Source organism: Pollachius pollachius, assembly GCF_949987615.1.
Source record: "Pollachius pollachius genome assembly, chromosome: 19".
NCBI classification, from domain to species: Eukaryota; Metazoa; Chordata; class Actinopteri; order Gadiformes; family Gadidae; genus Pollachius; species Pollachius pollachius.
The window spans coordinates 2,418,615-2,439,641 of record NC_136952.1 but is presented as its reverse complement, the minus strand read 5'-3'; the positions used below and the strand labels follow the sequence as shown (position 1 = coordinate 2,439,641).

The window sequence follows — 21,027 nt, the reverse complement described above, 5'->3', positions numbered from 1 at the left end:
TGATTCATTATTCATGTTCATCATTTAGCTGCTAAATGATGAACATGAATCTGCTAAATTTTAGCAGATGCTTTACCCAAGCCTCTTTTACAGGGATATTTCCCATCTATATCAAGGGTGCCTACAGGTAGAACCCAGAACCTTTAAGCGAGGGAGGCAATCATCTTCGGTACCACCCCTTCTCACAGCACCACCATAACCAACCAACACCACCACCACCACAACCCACCACCACCCACAACACCACAACTAGCATGTCACCAACACAATACCACCATCACCGACACCCCTCAGGGGATAATTCCCTGAGGAATATTTGTGTTCTCTCACTGTGTGGGTGAGATGGATGAGCTGGGAGGTGCCATGGTGAGGAGGAGGAGGAGGAGGAGGAGGAGAAGGAGGAGGAGGAGAAGGAGGAGAGGCTACCCAGACTCTGTTGTCATGGGTGTTGCTAGGGACCTACATTCAAGGTCAGAGGTCATTGCTGTTATGCAGCTCGGTGTCCCAGATCACCCTGTGAAGGGTTTCTCTTTGACGTCCAGTGTGTGTCTGTGTGTGTGTGTCTGTGTGTGTGTCAACGTATTCATTGGATCTGTTGTTGTTGTTCTTTGGCTCTTGGTCTCAGGCCAAGCTAAGAAGACGTCATTACTGTCAGCGCTACGAGGAGAGCACCAGTTAGGGGCCAGTTGGCCAGTTGGCCCTTAACTGGCCTCGCGAGCATGAGGTTAATTTAAGATACATTTAGAGAGCTGTTGATTAAGAGAATGAACTCATTAAAAATCCGAGTGGGCAGATCCCTCGACACACACACGCATGCATACGCACGCACACACACAAGCACACACACACGCACATTAGCATGCACGTTTTTGAGAGACACAGAAGCACATGCCTTATTAATGCAATCACACAGGCATACCAGTGCAATAATACACACACGCACACATACACACACACACAAACACACACACACACACACACACACACACACACAAATATGCACACATGCATGCACACAAAGACACGGAAGCATACACAAAAAATGCGCACAGGCATAGCGGTGCAAACACACATGCAGTTTGTCGGATAAACACACCCACATACACAGACAAATGCACACACACACACACACACACACAGACACACACACACACACACACACACACACACACAAACACACACACACACACACAGACACACACACACCAGAGGTCCAGCTCAATGGACCTAATGAGCAATTTACAGCCATAGCGTTGCACAAGATGCATTACAAATCCTTTATGTGTCGAGGTTTCATTTTAAATACTGGTGTCGCAGCCATAAAAGGGTCAGTGTCTGCACCGGTTCACTAAACCTGGAGACCCGAACACATAACCCTCTCAGCAGCCCAGCGGGACGCGAACTCAGACCCAGAGCATCAGGGCAGAGAATGGCTCCACTCAGCCTCCAATCAGGAGGCTGAACCGCTGATGGAAAACAGCTTTCCAACACAACACAGAGCAACAAGTCTCTGTACAATACAGAGGGGCCAAACATCAATACAGAGGGGCCCAGCAGGTAAAGAGGGGCCAAACAACACACAGAGGGGCCAAACCTCAACACACAACACAGAGGGGCCAAACATCAACACAGAGGGGCAACACATCGACACAGAGGGGCCACACATCAACGAAGAGGGGCTACACATCACACAGAGGGGTCACACATCACACAGAGAACCCAACACTTTTATGAAAATCGCTCCCTGGAGGTTTGGATTTTCAGAGCAGAGATTCAAGGTTCAAGCAGGTCAGCATAATAGTGTCCTTTTGACATCACATCATGCACCGCGTCTGTGGGTGTGTGGGTGTTTTTGTATGTGTGTTTGTGTTTCTGTCTTGGTGTCTGGATGGCAAGACATGCAAAAGGCATTTGCATGTCCTTGCTACTGTGTGTGTGTGTGTGTGTGTGTGTGTGTGTGTGTGTGTGTGTGTGTGTGTGTGTGTGTGTGTGTGAGGGGGTGTGTGTGTGTAGGCCTGAGAATGTGTGTCTGTTTATAAGCCTGGGCATGTGTATCTCCATATATGTGTATGCGTGTGTGCACACACACACACAAAAAAAAATCAGTGCCAGACGCCAGACATGACCTATGACCTCCAGGCTGTGCCTTCATCCTCCCAGAAGGAGAGCAGGAGATGACAGAGGACAAACAGGTGAAAGCAGAGAGAGGAGAGTAAGAAGCAACGGTAAGCGGTAGCATCAGGATACGGAGTCCATAAATCAGGAAAGATTCGGTCAAGCAGGATAGTGAGGCGAATGTGTTGGTGAAGGAGCGTGAAATCGAGGAGACGGAAGTTGGTAAAAAGATGTAACAAGAGGGAGCGAGGCGGAGAGAGGCTTTATATTTAGCCGTGTGACAGCACTGGGGGGGAAAAAACGGAAGTTCCATGGAAACCTTACAGCGCGCGTTCCTCCCAACGTCAGCCTGCGAACTAAATAAAGCCTTCTATTAACAGCCGAGAGCAGATGGAATAGACAGGGCTCGCTGTGGCCCGTGTGGCATCATCACCGTCACATCGGGAGAGACCTCATCATGACTAACATCTTCCTCCACCTTAACGCCCATCCCATGGGGAAGAGGATTCTTTCAGGGCCCTTGGAGTCTCTCCTGCCTGGAGGTTGGAGCTCCTGTCTCAGTGTGCTGAGAGTCAGGCCACGAAGAACCGTTCCCGAGAGGGTCGGCTGGGAGAACCGGTGACTGGCGGCCTGTGCCAACACCTGATGGTCCAGTGTGGCTCTATGATAGAACAGTCCAGTGTGGCTCTATGATAGAGTCCAGTGTGGCTCTATGATAGAACAGTCCAGTGTGGCTCTATGATAGAACAGTCCAGTGTGGCTCTATGATAGAACAGTCCACTTGTGGCTCTATGATAGAGTCCAGTGTGGATCTATGATAGAACAGTCCAGTGTTGCTTTATGACAGAACAGTCCAGTGTGGCTCTATGATAGAACAGTCCAGTGTGGCTCTATGATAGAACAGTCCAGTGTGGCTCTATGATAGAACAGTCCAGTGTGGATCTATGATAGAACAGTCCAGTGTGGTTCTATGATAGTACAGTCCAGTGTGGCTCTATGATAGAACAGTCCAGTGTGGACTGATATATCTCAGTGTGGATCTATGATAGAATGGTTCAGCGTGTGCACGTTTCCTTGAGTGTTTGAGTGAATCAGCAGATTATAAGCGTGATAGTCTTACGCTGATTGCCTTTATCAAGATTAGAGAGATTATAATTATGTTGACCTTGAAATCATCAGAATCATAATATAATACCATCTAACAATATCTAAAGATATAAATTATACAGACGCACACACTAACACACACACACACACACACACACACACACACACACACACACACACACACACACACACACACACACACACACACACACACACAGCCCATGTACTGATTAGCAATTGTGCGTTGAAGTATCCCCATTCTCCCCAGATCAAAATGCTTCTGCGTGTGTTTAAAGTGGTGTCATGAGCACACAGTCACACTTTGCTCATTGCTCTGATTCCTGGTTAGTCGAGGCAGGGCGGGGTTCATTGGCCCTTGAATTCTAATCCAGCACCAGCAGAAGAGAAACAAAGACCTAACGAGCGAGACTGGCCTGTTAATTGGGACACGTTCATGGACACATCCAGGGTGAGGGAGGTCGCGTTGTAACTGCCATCACTTAAAATCGTCACTGTAGACGCTTTGAGAAGCTTTGAGTGGGCTGAATGCTACAAACAAACCAATTACTGGAACGAAGGAAACAAATGACATGGAGGTAGAGAGAGACGAAGGGAGAGAGAGCGAAAGAGGCAGTAGTTGACAGATCACTATCGATGTTACTATATATAAATACAATATATATATATATACACGCCTCCGTTCTCTGCACCTTAAACGCAGTCTCCCATGGTAACAGCCTAAACCCTCACACGATAAACAAGTCACAATGTGAAACAGTTGCTGGATGATCAATGAGATCTGAATCCTTCTCATTAGAACGCTCTGATGCAGAAACACCCAGCCCTGATGCACTGTATTATACAAATATATATATATATATATATATATATATATATATATATATATATACTAATTGATTACTCAATTATTACGAGAATCAAATCTCTAAACAATTCCTTCCATTTAGTACAAAATATGATATAAAACGTGGTTATACACGACGATCTTTGGGGAAGCTCTCCTCTGAAGAAAGCGGAGGAAATGGTGTCTTGGTGAAATGTCTAGTTAAGAATAATTTATATCACTAGGCTTCCATCTCAAGAATAATAACGGTTTAAAGGTTGTTATGGGGGTTTGGATTTTGCCTTTTCAAGGAATCAAAACAGAGTAACTCAGCCATAACGACTTTGGTGACTTGTGGAAAAAGCTTCTCCGAAGTTCTTTTCTTTGGAAAATCCTGGCAAATACTCTTGCTTTTTAATAAATTGGTAACGGTTCCCCTTGGCCTTCCGAAACCTCCAAACCCATGTGTGGGTTCACTTCTATCGCTCGGCAGCTCTTCAACTCAGCAAATAGTTGGTTTAATTGCTAAACTTTTCAGAGAGGGTCTGAGATGCTGAATGTGATCTCCGACCAGAAGACAGAATGGGCGGTTTGTTAATCTGACCCCAACGACCCATACGAGCGTTTGCTGAAACGTGTTATATTTCATTATTTCGTTTTTATATGAATCAGGGCCTTAGGTCCTCCACAATGATCCGTTTGCAGGCTCTAGTAATTAGCAGGTGACCTGGGGTTCCAGGGGTCTTGAGAGTGAGCTAGAGACCTGGTCAGGCCTTACACTGTCTCTACCTCCTGGTCAGGGATGACACGGATCTCATTCTTTTGGGTTAATGGGCTGTACCTACGAACAGAAGTGGTTCCACTTGTTCGAGTGGGAAAGGGCCAAGATGCATTTTATCAGAATAATTTGTTACAGTTGTTTAAAATTGTATTTATTTTGTATAAAACTATACAAAGTAGAGTCCCATCATTGTTGGATGTGTCAGCCTGGAGCGACAACAGGCAGTAAGGCCTCTCTGAGGTAGAACGGTAGAAACAAACTTCCTTCTGTCAAGAGGGGGATGGAGGGACTGAGGAAAGAATGGGGGGGGTGGTAAAAAACTGTGCATTGATAGGGAGGGATCTTCTTGTGATACGTTTCTCTGGGGACCACGGAGGAAGAGAGGCCAAAGAGATCCTCGGCGCCAGCCCCTCCAACAGAAGATGGATGGTGACGCCTCGTTCTTCTCCTTCTTCTTCCAAGACTCTGAACACTTTAAGATAGAAGATCATCCGTTTTTGGTTCTCTACTGTCAAATAAATACAGCTAGTCTCCAAGGACTTTGGAACAAAGACTTTTCTGGTTTCTCCTCTGCCTAACCGCCCCACTAAAGGAGACACCCCCAGCAAACAAGGCATATCGTATGATAACAAATAAATATCAATCTGTATATAGCTTGAATATATAGAAAATAACCACCTCTACCATTTTATTTTACACCAACAAAGGGCGAACCCACCACGAAGACTGGACATTAACCCAGATCAGTAATAAAGCCCCATAACATTAACCTAGATCCGTTACAATATAGTATAGTATTTCTCCCGTGCTCCTGAACAGTACAGTATGATGAGTGATTATGAAATAATCAACCATGACCGCATGTCTCTGTTAAAAAACACAGATCTTACATATTTTTTGGCCAAATGCTAACCTGTTGGGTAAAACTGTTGGGTACAACTGGCCAAATTTAGCCTGTTGGGTACAACTGGCCAAATGCTAGTCTGTTGGGTACAACTGGCCAAATGCTAGTCTGTGGGGTACAACTGGACAAATGCTATTCTGTTGGGTACAACTGGCCAAATGCTAGTCTGTGGGGTACAACTGGCCAAATGCTATTCTGTTGGGTACAACTGGCCAAATGCTAGTCTGTGGGGTACAACTGGCCAAATGCTAGTTTGTGGGGTACAACTGGCCAAATGCTATTCTGTTGGGTACAACTGGCCAAATGCTAGTCTGTTGGGTACAACTACGTGCTTGTTTTGAGGAAGAAGTATTGCTCTTCAGAACGATGCAGCTGATAAAGTAACTGAAGCGAGTCGTGACACCACCGTAATTAGGCACCTTATTAGCAGCACCTTGCACGGCTTCACGATGATTAGGCTAATTGCTAATGACAGGATTATTGAAAAAAAAACACAGAAACAGCAGAAGTGAAAAACAAATTGAAAACCCCATGCCCCATGAGGGAAGAGATGAGAGGAGAGAGGAGAGGAGAGGAGGGGGAAGGAGAGGAGATAAGGAAGTAGGAAGGAGAGGGGAGAGTTGTAGAAGGATGAAGAGAAGATAAAAGGAGGCTGATATCTTGAACATACACTCACAGGAGAGAGATACAGAACGGACAAGGATAGCATTAGAACATTAACATGAGAGGAAAACGGAGGGGAAGGAAAATGTAACAGAATGCTAATATTTTTTGGGCGAGCGGAAGAAACAGCCTGAGCAGATCATGTGTAAAAGGCCGAGGGCAGGGGAGCTGTAGCACGGACAGACCCCGCTGCTTGTTGACTTTACCGCCTGTCGACTATCAAATGGACATGTTGTGTTTGTGGAGTCCTGCGGTCATTTAGTCTTTTCTGTGAATGAAGCAGGAAATAGAACTCTCTTCTTGTGTGTGTGTGTGAGCATAAACAACCTTAATACCGGCTAAGACCCCTGTACTTTATATCAGTGGTTTACAAACTATTTATTACTAATGTTGTTTGGTTTAAACACGAATATTCAATGGGGGTTGAAATGACTCAGAGCTGAGTGACAACATGGCTGGTGCTGTGATGATTTTAGTCATTAAAAGATTTACAGAAAATGTTCATACAGGTTGTGAGATTCATCCTTTTATTATTAAGGTGGACGTTTTTTTTTTTTACTATTGTTCATAGCCAAAACTAAAACAACAAAACCATTTTCTTTATATATTTGCAAGTATCTCATGCTAATATTCAATGTATCGCTAGCGGTATAACTTCCCCTTAAGACACCCTGTCATATATCAAGGAATGTTCTCCAGAAGAACATTTTTTAACTGGTTCATTGACGACGTGTCCTCTCTGTCACCACCTCTTCATTTTCGAGATCTCCCAGCTTCCCTACACCAAACCTCTCAATGGTAATTGATAAATGGACTGCATTTATATAGCACTTTTTTACCAGCACTTTACAATATTACCTAACATTCACCCATTTAAGGACACTTTCACACACCGACAGCGGGGTCAACCATTCGAGACGACAGCCAGCTCGTCGGGAGCAGTCAGGGTGAGGTGCCTTGCTCAGGGAGACACCTCAACGCTCGGCTACGAGGAGCCGGGGATCAAACTAATTGCTAATTGCTAATGACAGGATTATTGAAAAAAAAACACAGAAACAGCAGAAGTGAAAAACAAATTGAAAACCCCATGCCCCATGAGGGAAGAGATGAGAGGAGAGAGGAGAGGAGAGGAGGGGGAAGGAGAGGAGATAAGGAAGTAGGAAGGAGAGGGGAGAGTTGTAGAAGGATGAAGAGAAGATAAAAGGAGGCTGATATCTTGAACATACACTCACAGGAGAGAGATACAGAACGGACAAGGATAGCATTAGAACATTAACATGAGAGGAAAACGGAGGGGAAGGAAAATGTAACAGAATGCTAATATTTTTTGGGCGAGCGGAAGAAACAGCCTGAGCAGATCATGTGTAAAAGGCCGAGGGCAGGGGAGCTGTAGCACGGACAGACCCCGCTGCTTGTTGACTTTACCGCCTGTCGACTATCAAATGGACATGTTGTGTTTGTGGAGTCCTGCGGTCATTTAGTCTTTTCTGTGAATGAAGCAGGAAATAGAACTCTCTTCTTGTGTGTGTGTGTGAGCATAAACAACCTTAATACCGGCTAAGACCCCTGTACTTTATATCAGTGGTTTACAAACTATTTATTACTAATGTTGTTTGGTTTAAACACGAATATTCAATGGGGGTTGAAATGACTCAGAGCTGAGTGACAACATGGCTGGTGCTGTGATGATTTTAGTCATTAAAAGATTTACAGAAAATGTTCATACAGGTTGTGAGATTCATCCTTTTATTATTAAGGTGGACGTTTTTTTTTTTTACTATTGTTCATAGCCAAAACTAAAACAACAAAACCATTTTCTTTATATATTTGCAAGTATCTCATGCTAATATTCAATGTATCGCTAGCGGTATAACTTCCCCTTAAGACACCCTGTCATATATCAAGGAATGTTCTCCAGAAGAACATTTTTTAACTGGTTCATTGACGACGTGTCCTCTCTGTCACCACCTCTTCATTTTCGAGATCTCCCAGCTTCCCTACACCAAACCTCTCAATGGTAATTGATAAATGGACTGCATTTATATAGCACTTTTTTACCAGCACTTTACAATATTACCTAACATTCACCCATTTAAGGACACTTTCACACACCGACAGCGGGGTCAACCATTCGAGACGACAGCCAGCTCGTCGGGAGCAGTCAGGGTGAGGTGCCTTGCTCAGGGAGACACCTCAACGCTCGGCTTCGAGGAGCCGGGGATCAAACTAGCAACCTGCTCTACCTCCTGAGCCACTTGCCACCCCAATGGTGGCTGTATTTTGAAAAATCCTATTAGTGAACTTATAACATATCCCAAGGGTTTGTGGGTAGCTTCAATGGGCCTACATTCGCAGAGTGGGGACACAATTTTTAGTAATTACAAACTAATACAATAGAATAGCATCCATTGCATTTGTTATTCAAGAAACTCCACAAGCGAGAAATTATTCTGTAATATCCAAGTTGCTTATGATGATGAGTCCACGTCCAGTATAGGCTTCTGAACTGAAATAAAAGCACACTCATTAAAATGAATGATCAAATAACCAGACGAATAAGGTTTGAACTCGAGTAGGACAAACTTATTGGACAGAAAGAAATAGCAGAGGCTACGGTGCGACAGAAGTGGGACTCAAACACTAACTGATATGAGCCCAGGGTTGGAACTCAGATCACTTCCTGTGCCGCACCGTACTGAAAGGACCCGGATGGTTCCTTCAAAACAGTCTGAGCGCTAAGTGTGGAACGATGTACACTTTTTGCACTCGACGGCAGCCATCTTTGCTACGTAGCGGAAGAAGCGGAGCCAGGCTGAGCCAGCAGCTCAGCTCGAAAAATATAGCCTGCATTAAAGGAGACATTTTGTAGCTTTTATGGATTCCTAGCTTTTTATAGCAGCTAGGAGTAAAGGGTTCACCGTTCAAAGCAGAATGTTTTTGACGAGTGACGAGCCGCTGCTGCAGCCGCGATCGTGATTTCCGATAAGTGCACCACGGAGTATTGGATTTGGAACAACACTGACATCGTAAAATGTCCTTAGTGAGTGTGGATAGTGTACTATGTTTAAGTGTACTCATGGAAGTATGGATATCGGAACCCAGCACCGATCCCACCAGGCCCCCTGGGGATATATACAGAGAAGCCATCTCTGGAGCCGACCTTGAAACACTCCATCACCTACGGACTCTGACCTCTGCTGTCGGCGAACAATATTCAGTCGAATAACGGAAATATCTCAGTGGGAAAATTGTGATTGCCATACTGAAAATGGGGCCATGTTTGGGGAGGTCTAGAAGCTTTTTGTTGTACAGCTATCTCAAATCCCTTACTGAAACACCTTACACAAATGCAGTGTTTACCGCCAATGTAACCCGTTTCCCTGGTTACCCTACCCATATAAAATAATGGATAGATGAATACCTTAGTTTACAATGGTAAATGTTTACATTAGTTAATGATGAATGGAGCATGAACTAACTGTTAATAATCTGTTAGTTAATGTTTATTGGTGCATAAAGCAATCTCAATTAATGGTAAATTATTGTATCTTTACTGTTATGTGTTATCAGATAATGAAGTCTGAGTACTTTAATGTTCATCTTTACATCCTTAGCACTGCTATCATTCCTGTACAGAAACATTATTACAATAAATAGCAGCATTCTGTTGCGCCACTGGCAGACCATAACATCTGTTCTCTGCTATTCCAGGTCTGACTCAATCACGGAGCCTTAATGAAATTAACGAGTTGTAATTTAATAGGTTTTCCATACAGTGTTACACACCGTGCCTCAGCCATCGTCTCAGGACGTGCTCTGTCTTTCTCTCTCACTTCTACCTCCATTTAAATGTAACTCAACATCTCCCTCTCTCTTGTTTGTATTTACCATGCTTTTACAAATTCATACCTCGCTTATCATTCTGTTCTGAGGTGTGACTAGTAATGTGTAACTTGACTTGTAACTTGTGAAGACTTGTAACTCTGTACACTTGTAACGAATATACTTAACAACTACTTAATTGTAACACTACAAACATGTTAGTTGTATAACACTACAAACATGTAACCTAAAATGGCATGTAACTCTACTTACCCAAAAGACGTGTTACCCTACATACATGTCCTATCACTCGTACCTTGTAAAGACTAGTGAATCAAAGTCAATGACTTTTGACTTTAATTGCATTGCTGCAGGTTTTGTGCTGTCTGAGCTATTTTATGCTACTTGTGAATTACATTCACATTTACAATTCAGTTTTTTATTTTTAATCTGATATTTCTGACCATGGTTCACAATGCCTCCGTATGTACAAATCATTTTTATTCATTTTCAATCTTGGACAGCAAACTGAATCAAGTGGACCCAAACCAGAAACCAATAACCCAATCAGATGATGGCCTGTAACTTGAATGTTGCCTAAGTGGATAGAATATGACAATCCAACTATTATAGAAACAAAGCCCAGTATTGAATGTTAAATTCAGTATTTAATCCAGTATTAACAAATATATTTCTATCAATGTACAGTAAACAGCAAAGAAGTACAATCTTAGGGACATTTAAGAAAGAGAGAGTTACAGACAGAGAAAAAATAAAATATACACCTCGACATGGCTAGGTATCTTTTGGTCATTTTTAAGTACAACACATGAATTGTAAATATGACAGTTGTCGATTTTGATCTAAAGTATCTCATGCACATTGATTGACACATCCACACTGAGCGTGAACCCAGTGATTCACATCAGTGTCGCCTTGGTCACTCTGATTACTGGCACTGGTTGTGGCACACCACTGGACTGAACCATTACAGAGACACACCAACGCTGATTAGAAAGGCACTCACAGAAAGCAGAGCCATGCCTCATCCCACAGCGAGTGGATCACCACCACTTAGAGGGAGAGAGAGAGAGAGAGAGAGGGGAGGAGAGAGGGAGAGAGAGGGAGAGGTGGAGGGGGAGAGGGAAAGGAGAGAGAGAAATACAAAATGCTACAACTTCATCTTTGATAAAAAAAACGCTAGAACAAAGTGAAATGATAAGAAAATGTGCTACGGATTAGAAAACAACATCATATGCAGAGATGTGTAACTACCCTACAAGTTAAACAGAGATCTACCTTGACTGAGCTTAAGTCATGGTGTATAGCCGTACAATCTCATAACCTTATATCAAAACTATTCAATGCTCAATGACCTAATTTCAACACAAAGATAAATTTCACTGTGAACAAGGACGTTTGACATTCACTGAAATGTTAAATCAACAGGGAGACACTGAATAGCATATAAATGAATGAAACAAACATATTTTAATGCTATTCAGCAGTAGCAGTATCCAATGCAATGTAAAGTAGGATCATTCTGTATAGGTTGTGTGGATTAAACATAATCCTCTATTAACAAATGACTAGTTTGATTAGAGTAACTGATGGTTCGTGTTTATGCACACAAAAGAGAATGAGAGAGAGAGAATGAACTGAATACACACACACACACACACACACACACACACACACACACACACACACACACACACAATCATCAGTATCATCATCGCTGAAAAAACGTCACTCCTACAGTAATGTTATGGAGCAGATATGCATCAATGATCATGAATCACCACAACATAGCTACAGCTCGCAGGGTCGTACCCCAGACTACAATTCTAGATACTAAGGTCCACTGTACGGTTTATTGATCAATCAATACTCATCAGTGCTGATGCAGGAACAACCTGATCCTAGATGTTAATCTATTTTACCACCAGTTGTTGGTACGAGTGCTGAATACGTCTACCAGTTGCTACAGTCCACCGGGTAGGCTGGTTGATTAATCTACCCAGCATGCATCTGGGGGGACGCGTCCACTTGTGATGTCACTTAGTCACGCGGCGGGGCTTGTTTTTAACGGCTTGTGACGGCTAATCACACTCGCACCTGGTGGTGAGTTTTGAAAATAATATCAACTGAATTTAATACATTTTATACAAATAGCAGTGCGGCACCCTAAGGTATCGCGGTCCGTATTAATGTACGTTCAATACGGAATCGTCCGCCCAACGGAAAACTAACATTGGGTCAAACATAGTAGGGCAGCTACTATACGCCAGTACAACTGCCACTCACTCCCAGGACCTTCCCACTGCGAGGAACCGGTCCGGTTTCAGTTGGTTCCAGGCCAGGTTTTGGTTGAACCCGTGCCCAGAGTGAGAGAGTCACACACAGAGACACACGAGGTCTCACCCTGTTCCCCACCATGGCTGGACCCCCCAGGGTGAGAGAGTCACACACAGAGGCACACAGACAGTCTCAACCTGGTCCCCACCAATGGCTGGACCCCCCAGGGTGAGAGAGTCACACACAGAGGCACACAGACAGCCTCAACCTGGTCCCCACCAATGGCTGGACCCCCCAGGGTGAAGGGAGGAGGAGGGCGTGGCAGCTGATCGCGGTGGAGTCGGTAGGTTCAGCCAAGGGTGGGGAGGCGAGGAGGGGGAGGGAGGGAGGGAGAGACAATATAAGGGGCTCCCCCACGATATCGGTGGAGCCATTTCCACCTGAAATTGGATTTGGTGGTTTTCGTTTTTTTTGAGTGAGTGTGTGTTTGTGTGAGTGTGTGTGTGAGAGCGAGGCGTGTGTGACTGAGCGAGGCGAAACATTCGTCTGCTGTGGTCTGGAGGAGCCAGGGGAGGCCGGTGCCTTGCTCAAGGGGCTGGCCGTCAGTGATGGTAGACCGCAGAGTCAAGTGTCTCAATCCCGGAGCAGACTGAATTGACCGAAGATGATGAGACATGATGAGATATGAGTTAGCAGGTTCCTTTGCCTTTTAGTCTGTGGTTAATGTGAGCACTGCGCTGTAAAGTCCACCGATCCACTCGTGGGGTTTTGATAAAGTCTCCATCAGCCCAGCAGGCTCAGAGGTTCATCAGGTGAACCTCTGAGTTAAGACAGTTAGCTCCATCAGGGGACCCTCTGAGTTAAGACAGTTAGCGCCATCAGGGGACCCTCTGAGTTAAGACAGTTAGCCCCATCAGGGGACCCTCTGAGTTAAGACAGTTAGCTCCGTCAGGGGACCCTCTGAGTTAAGACAGTTAGCTCCGTCAGGGGACCCTCTGAGTTAAGACAGTTAGCTCCGTCAGGGGACCCTCTGAGTTAAGACAGTTAGCTCCGTCAGGGGACCCTCTGAGTTAAGACAGTTAGCTCCATCAGGGGACCCTCTGAGTTAAGATAGTTAGCTCCATCAGGGGACCCTCTGAGTTAAGACAGTTAGCTCCATCAGGGGACCCTCTGAGTTAAGACAGTTAGCCCCATCAGGGGACCCTCTGAGTTAAGACAGTTAGCTCCGTCAGGGGACCCTCTGAGCTAAGACAGTTAGCCCCGTCAGGGGACCCTCTGAGTTAAGACAGTTAGCTCCATCAGGGGACCCTGTAACATTACTCCATACTCCCACCCCCCCTCTGCAAACTAAAGAAGAGCGAATCCTTGGGAAATGGAGATGTCTCCAGCCCCCGGGGATTATCCCACCAGCGGCGGCCGGAATCATTCAGGTTGATTGATCCGGGAACAGCGATCAATAGGAAACAGAAACAACACATCAAGGGCCGGGGAGCGAGGGGGGGTGCCGGGGGAGGCCAGCTGGTGCTGATTGGCCGCTCCATCAGCAGGGGGTGAGCAGGACTGACCCGGCTGGTCGGCCCTCAGGGGCCCTCCCCTCCTCTGGCTCCTGGTCCGACCTCATCACTGCCGCCCCCCCCCCGGGACCCGAACCGAAGGGCCGGGGGTCTGCACCTGGGATCACTAATCCAGAGGTCGAGATTATTGATCCAGAGGTCGTGTAATCCATCCTTCAACAGAACCCCCCCACCCTCCGTCCATCAACGCCCGCGCTACACCTCCGTCTCCCCGCCCCTCCGGCCTCTGGCTCCGCCCCCGGCCCCGCCCCTCTGGCTCCACCCCTCTGGCTCCACCCCTCTGGCTCCGCCCCCGGCCCCGCCCCTGGTCCCGCCCGGTCCTCCATCACAGCGTCCCTCCGCGCCTGGCCCCGCCCCTCTGGCTCCGCCCCTCTGGCTCTACCCCTCTGGCTCCGCCCCCCCCTCACAGCGTCCCCTGCTCGGAGCAGAAGAAGCCGCCCTCCTTCTTCTCGCGGCGGCGGCGGCGGTGTGCCCGCCAGCAGGCGGCGGCGGTGAGCAGCATGGCGACGCCGGCGCACAGCAGCGCCACCGACACGACCTTGGTCTGCAGCAGCGTGTTGAAGCTGAAGGTCACGCCGGTGCCCGCCACGCCGATCACCAGCGAGATCACGCCGAACGGGAAGACGCAGCGGTACCACGACTTCTCCGTGCCGCCCGTGGCCTGGGCCAGGCGCTCCAGCGTGTGCAACGCGGCGGCGGGGGTAGGTCTCAGGCCGCGGTCGCCCTGCATCGCCCCCCGGGCGCCTGCGTCGTCGCCGCCGCCGTCGCCGCCGCCTTCGTCGTCGTCCCCGTCGTCCCCGTCGTCTCCTCCTCCCCCTCGGCTCCCTTCCTCCCCGCCACTCCCTCCTCCTCTTCCTCCTCCTCCTCCTCCGTCGTCGTCCTCGCCGTCTCCCCCTCCTCCCGAGCCGTAGGGGTCCCGGTCCCCGTGGGGCGGTCCGTGGTCCACGCAGACCAGGTCGGGGTGGAGGACCGTCGCCGGGGGCTGGCGACCCGAGGAGCAGCCCATGCCCGGGCCCACTGCGCTGGGGCGGGGGGGTGGGGGTCCCGGAGCCCTGCTGGGGGGGGGAGGGACAGGGTTGGTGCTACCCGGGGGGGGGTGGTTGGTCCTCTGACACCGTCACTGGTGCCCGCCCTGCTGGGTGCCGGTGGTGTAGCGGGAGTTGAAGTGCCCCTGGGCGGTGTGGCCAGCATTTGCCTGTCTGGGTGGAGGCGGGGTTAGGGAGACGGGACAGGAAGACGGAGAGGTGTGGAGGAGGTGATGACGGATGAGGGGAGAAGGGACAGCAGAGTTACGGAGAGGGGACGGGGGGAGGAGAAACGAGGGCAAACTGTTGACCAGGACCGGATCACACCGCAGAGGAGAAGAGGAGATAAAGGTTGAATCACCGCCGGAGAATCGTGACGGCGAGGGACTAAACACACCCCACACCTCAAACACTTTTCCCGCTCGGTTCCCAGATAACGAAACACACTCACCCTGTCTTTCAAATCTCTCCGTCTCTCTCGCGGTTGCATGCGCGTGTGGACGTGTGTGTGTGTGTGTGTGTGTGTGTGTGTGTGTGTGCGTGTGGATGCGTGTGTGCTTGCACCTGTGTGTGTTTGTTTGTGCGTCTGTGTGTTCCCGCCCCCCTCCAGGCGACAGGATAGCGGCGTGCGATGAGAGAGCGTGCGTTGCCGGAGTGTGTTGTGGTTCCCTCCGTCCGCTGGCTAATAACACCGCGCTGGGTGGAGGAGGGAGGAGGGTGCAGGAGCAGCCACTCACAGAGCAGCACAGAGGCATGCCGCAAGCTCATTGGCTGCTCTCAGCACAGTGACGTCAACCAGGAGAAAAGGAGAGGGAGAGAGAGAGCGGGAGCAGGGAGGGAGGGAGGGAGGGAGGGAGGGAGGGGAGCACATAACTACAAAGGGAGGAGGATGAGGACGGGGTCGGGTGTGGGTTGAAAGGTTGTGTTGGGGTGTGTGTGGGGGTGGGGGGGGGGGGCACTGGTCTGTGTCCCCATATTGTGATCATGTGAGATGAATTATTCAGGGGGACGGCGGAGAGGTTTGAGTTGCGGTGGAAAGGCCGCCGCTGCAACTTGAGAGAGCAACTCTTTTTTGAATCTGTTCCTCTATGTTCTCTCTCTCTCTCTCTCTCTCTCTCTCTCTCTCTCTCTCGCTCTCTGTTCCACTTTCTCTCAGTCTGTGTCTCACTTCCCCCCCCATACACACACACACACACACACCGCCTCTCTCTCTTTAATAACACAACAGATCTGAGGAATCCTCTAAGGGCTATCTGAATATATGCAGTGTTTAAAACTCAATTTTGCCTCACGCACGCTCTCGCACACAGACCTGCGCACGGACACACACACAGGCGGAAACATTTATGCACAGACATGCACACAGACACACGATCAGACGCACACATTCACATATGTGCACTGAAGCACAGACACACACACAGACTCGCTCACAGACACACACAAACATGCACATGCACTCACGCACAAACACACACACAGACACACATTCACACCCCTGCACTCGGGCACAGACGTACACATTCATACCTGTGCGCTCTCTCTCTACCTTTTTGCTGTATGTTGTATTGTCCTCTCTTCTCCTCTGTCACTCCAATCTGTTCATTATTCTCCTCCCTCTTTCATCCCTCCTCTCCTCTTGTCTCTCTCCGCTGTTCTCTCTCCCCCTTCTCTCTCTCCCTCCTCTCTCACTTCTCCCTCCTCCCCCACACCAACCAGGAGACACATGAGCCTCCCGAGGGAAGGAGCAATCACCAGACTGAGTGAGTGAGTGAGTGAGTGAGTGAGTGAGAGAGAGAGAGAGAGAGAGAGAGAGAGAGAGAGAGAGAGACAGAGAGAGAGAGAGAGAGAGAGAGAGAGCTCCACAACAGGGTTATCAAATATAGAAAGCAGAATAATATGTAAATATGTCACCTGGAGAATAACAGGAACCTAAACAGAAACTATTTATTCTTACACTCCATTCTAGCCTCAGGGACAGGGCGCCGACTCAATCAGAAAATCACAGAGCAATGTGGTGAGACGCAAAGATCACGGAAAAAGTAGGGGGACTACAGTTTGCCACCATTAGCTCATTTATAGAACTAAAACCAAATCAGCAAAAATATTTTTTCTTGTCCTCTGCCCCCAAAAACACCGCTGTTGAGTTGTGTTCAAACGTCGATGGATTCCAGCCCGTCTCCGTAGACAGGGTTAGGGTTAGCAGCTCGCAGCTTTCACGTTTACATGGCGGCCTGCCGGTCACATGACGACTGGGGTCCCTTTGCCCACCTCGACCCTACGCGACGATTGTAGTTTTGTCCCTCAGGGAAAGAAAATCAACTGATTCTCAGTTGAAGGTCATTCAATGACGTGGGGGGGGGGGTTGTCCAGCCGCTGGATGGAACCTGCAGAACGCAGAACCGGTCACTAGAACGTTTGATTCGGCTGCCAGACTCAGGTGTTTTTTCCGCTGTGATATTTAACGGTAATTAGCACAGTAATCCTAATTAAAGACTTATTCGATAATTACAGATTTATGAGATACTACAGAGAGCAGCGTGAGAGTGAAACTAAACAGACTTATGAATTTGCGACAGAATCGGTTCGTGACGGAGAGAAGATGTTGAGTGGGATACAGCCCAGCAGGGGGGGGGAGGAGGAGGAGGAGGAGGAGGAGGAGGAGGAGGAGGAGAGATGAGCCAGAGGCTAAACATAGAAACTCACCAGAAGAGGAGGGGGAGGGAGGGAGACAGGCAGAGAGACAGGCAGCGAGAGCGAAAGAGCAGCAAAGTGATGCGGCGCATTACCGGTCGCCCTGATTGGTTCGTTTCACGGCTTGTAATCGATGACAATGGAGCGCTCTGTGCAGGGGACACGCGTGTAACCAATCACACTTCCATGCCCACTAGCACACACAGGTGGTTTGACACATGGACCGCACTAACACACCCACACGCCTACACACGCCAAGGCACAATCATTGTCCGAATGCAACAATGTGAATACACACTGTTTGTACACACTGTGTGTAAAATAATGAACAAACACATCCACACAGATGACACATTCACGCAGATTCGCACACAGACAAACAACTGAGCATCCCCCCTTTCCCCTCAACACACACCGCACACACATACCTTCACGGAGACAGAAAGAACCACACACACCCACATCGATCTACTAACACAAAGAACTACATTCATAAACACACAATACGAAGAAAAAAGCTATGAATTTGCGTCCAAAACAAAGCAAACACTTTGCCAAACATGAGAATGACCCAGAAAGGAAACATTCGGGGTCACTGCATTGCACTGCAATCAGAGATCCAATTCAACAATGTAGCGGGAAACTAAAAGTGCATTATGGCTGGTGAGTTTGAGTTTGTGTGTGTGTGTGTGTGTGTGTGTGTGTGTGTATGGTCATTTGTGTGTGTGTGTGTGTGTCCCCGCCCTCCGCCCCGCCCGCCCAACAGGGTGAGCCCTGACGCTTGGCAGTGGGGGTCGGTCACAGGGCGGGGCGTGCCATCTGCTGCCGGTACGACTCCCTCCAGGTTCTGGGGCTCCACCTCCCCCCCATCTGTTCCGTCTCCCGCCTCACCTCACCCCCTCTCCCTCTCTCTCTCTCTCTCTCTCTCTCTCTCCCTCTCTCTCTCTCTGGAAACTTGTGGTGAATTTTTCATTTTCAACATTATACTTGTTTATTCACAGGTTCTCCAGACAATCGTGTTCAGGTTCCAGCCGCTTCCTCTCTCCATCTCCCCTCCCTCCATCTCCCCTCCCTCCCTCCCTTCCTCCCTCCATCTCTCCTCCCTCCCTCCCTCCCTCCCTCCCTCCATCTCTCCTCCCTCCCTCCCTCCCTCCCTCCCTCCCTCCATCGCTCCTCCCTCCCTCCCTCCCTCCATCTCCCCTCCCTCCCTCCCTCCCTCCCTCCATCTCTCCTCCCTCCCTCCCTCCCTCCCTCCCTCCCTCCATCTCCCCTCCCTCCCTCCCTCCCTCCATCTCTCCTCCCTCCCTCCCTCCCTCCATCTCTCCTCCCTCCCTCCCTCCCTCCCTCCCTCTATCTCTCCTCCCTCCCTCCCTCCCTCCCTCCCTCCCTCTATCTCTCTCTTCCAGTCCGCTCCGTGTTTGAGTTCCGGTCGTGCCGTCGCTCCCCCGTCATCTAGAGGGGGGGGGGGGGGGGGACTTCTGCTGCTTGTCTCCGTTTTACTCCGAGTACTGGCAGCGAGCATTGACTTAAAGGGGACATGTTATACCACCAGGTGTGAGTGAGATTAGCCGTTATAAGTTGTTTTGAAAATGTGCAGCTTCTGACATCAGAGGTGGGCGTGTCCACCTGGAGGTGTGCTGGATGGATCAGTCAACCAGCCTACCCAGTGGGCCGTTACCAACGTTGCTCATCTATCCGTCGTACATCTAGGTGGATACGCTCACCTGTGATGTCAGAAGCTGTACATTTGCATAATTGCTTGTAACGGCTAATCTCACTCACACCTGGTGGTATAATATGTCCCCTTTAACTCTTCATATCCTCGGGTAGGCCTTTTCCAAATGATTTAGAAGATATTATTCAGATTTGAGATTATGGATTTTCCACTTATGATCACTAATGAATCCCCCCCCCCCTCCCTCATGCGTACGAATATGTGTCATAATTAGCATTGCATGATGATCGCATAAATGAAGATGGATTCTTCATCACTGAATGTAAATGATAGCCTGGCACGGGGGTTAACAGCTGGCCTGGAGGAGAGGACCCATCGTACAGGATGGAGGAATGCAGCAGGCAATCTATGTCTCCGTCTCATCTCTCCACATCCATCTCTCTCTCTCTCTCTCTCTCTCTCACTCTCCCTCTACACATCTATCTATCTATCTATCTATCTATCTATCTATCTATCTATCTATCTATCTATCTATCTATCTCACTCTCTCCACACCCATCACTCTCTCTCTCTCTCTCCCTCTCTCGCTTCATCCACCCTCCACATCCCTCTCACTCTCAATCTCCACATCACTCTCTCTCCACATCACTCTCTCACTCTCTCTCCACATCACTCTCACACTCTCACCTTCTTTCTTCCCCTCTCTCTCTTCCCTCTATGTTGTTCTACCCCCCCCCCCCGCACACACACACACACACACACACTCACACACACACACACACACACACACACACACACACACACACACACACACACACACACACACACACTCAAACACAATCACACACACACACACACACACACAATCACACACACACACACACACACACACACACACACACAATCACACACACAGCACTAAAGTCATTATGCCTCAAATATGACTTTGACCGTTACACAAAAGGATCACCACCCCCATTGTGCGTGCGTGTGCGTGCGTGCGTGTGTGTGTGCGTGTGTGTGTGTGTGTGTGCGTGTGTGCATATATACTGGACATAAAGACACTCAAGCAGGCTAAGGATGAACTCACAATTTGAAACCAGGGATTTATTCATTAAAAACAAATCACACACTCACACTCTGAAGGGCACACACACACACACACACACACACACACACACCATGAAACACACACTGTGAAACACACACGCCCTCACAGAGGGAGACAGTAAGGGGGCTTAGGCTCGAGAGGGAGGGGGAGTAATAGAGTCAGAGAGGGAGGGAGGGAGAGAGAGAAGGAGGGAGGGGGAGAGAGGGAGAGGGAGAGGGAGAGAGGGAGGGGGAGGGAGGGGAGAGAGGGAGGGAGGTGGAGGGAGGGGAGAGATGGAGGGAGGGGGAGGGAGGGAGGGAGGGAGGGAGGGGGGGGAGGGAGGGAGGCAGGGGGAGGCAGACGCATGGGGATAGATGAACAAGGGGTTTGTTAATGCTCATAAGAGGGAGGGGCAGAGCAGAAAAGTGGTGGAGG

At 48.5% G+C, this 21,027-nt stretch overlaps 1 protein-coding gene across 1 annotated transcript; it reads right to left on the bottom strand.

Moving 5' to 3' along the window:
- Positions 1-14,511: 14,511 nt before the first annotated feature.
- LOC307090195 (uncharacterized protein) lies at positions 14,512-15,114 on the bottom strand (the record flags this gene model as incomplete). The annotated part of the gene is made up of 2 exons (XM_079756768.1): positions 14,512-14,882; positions 14,994-15,114. 2 exons carry the CDS (start codon positions 15,112-15,114, stop codon positions 14,512-14,514), a joined length of 492 nt encoding a protein of 163 aa, XP_079612894.1.
- Between the last annotated feature and the right edge of the window lie 5,913 nt (positions 15,115-21,027).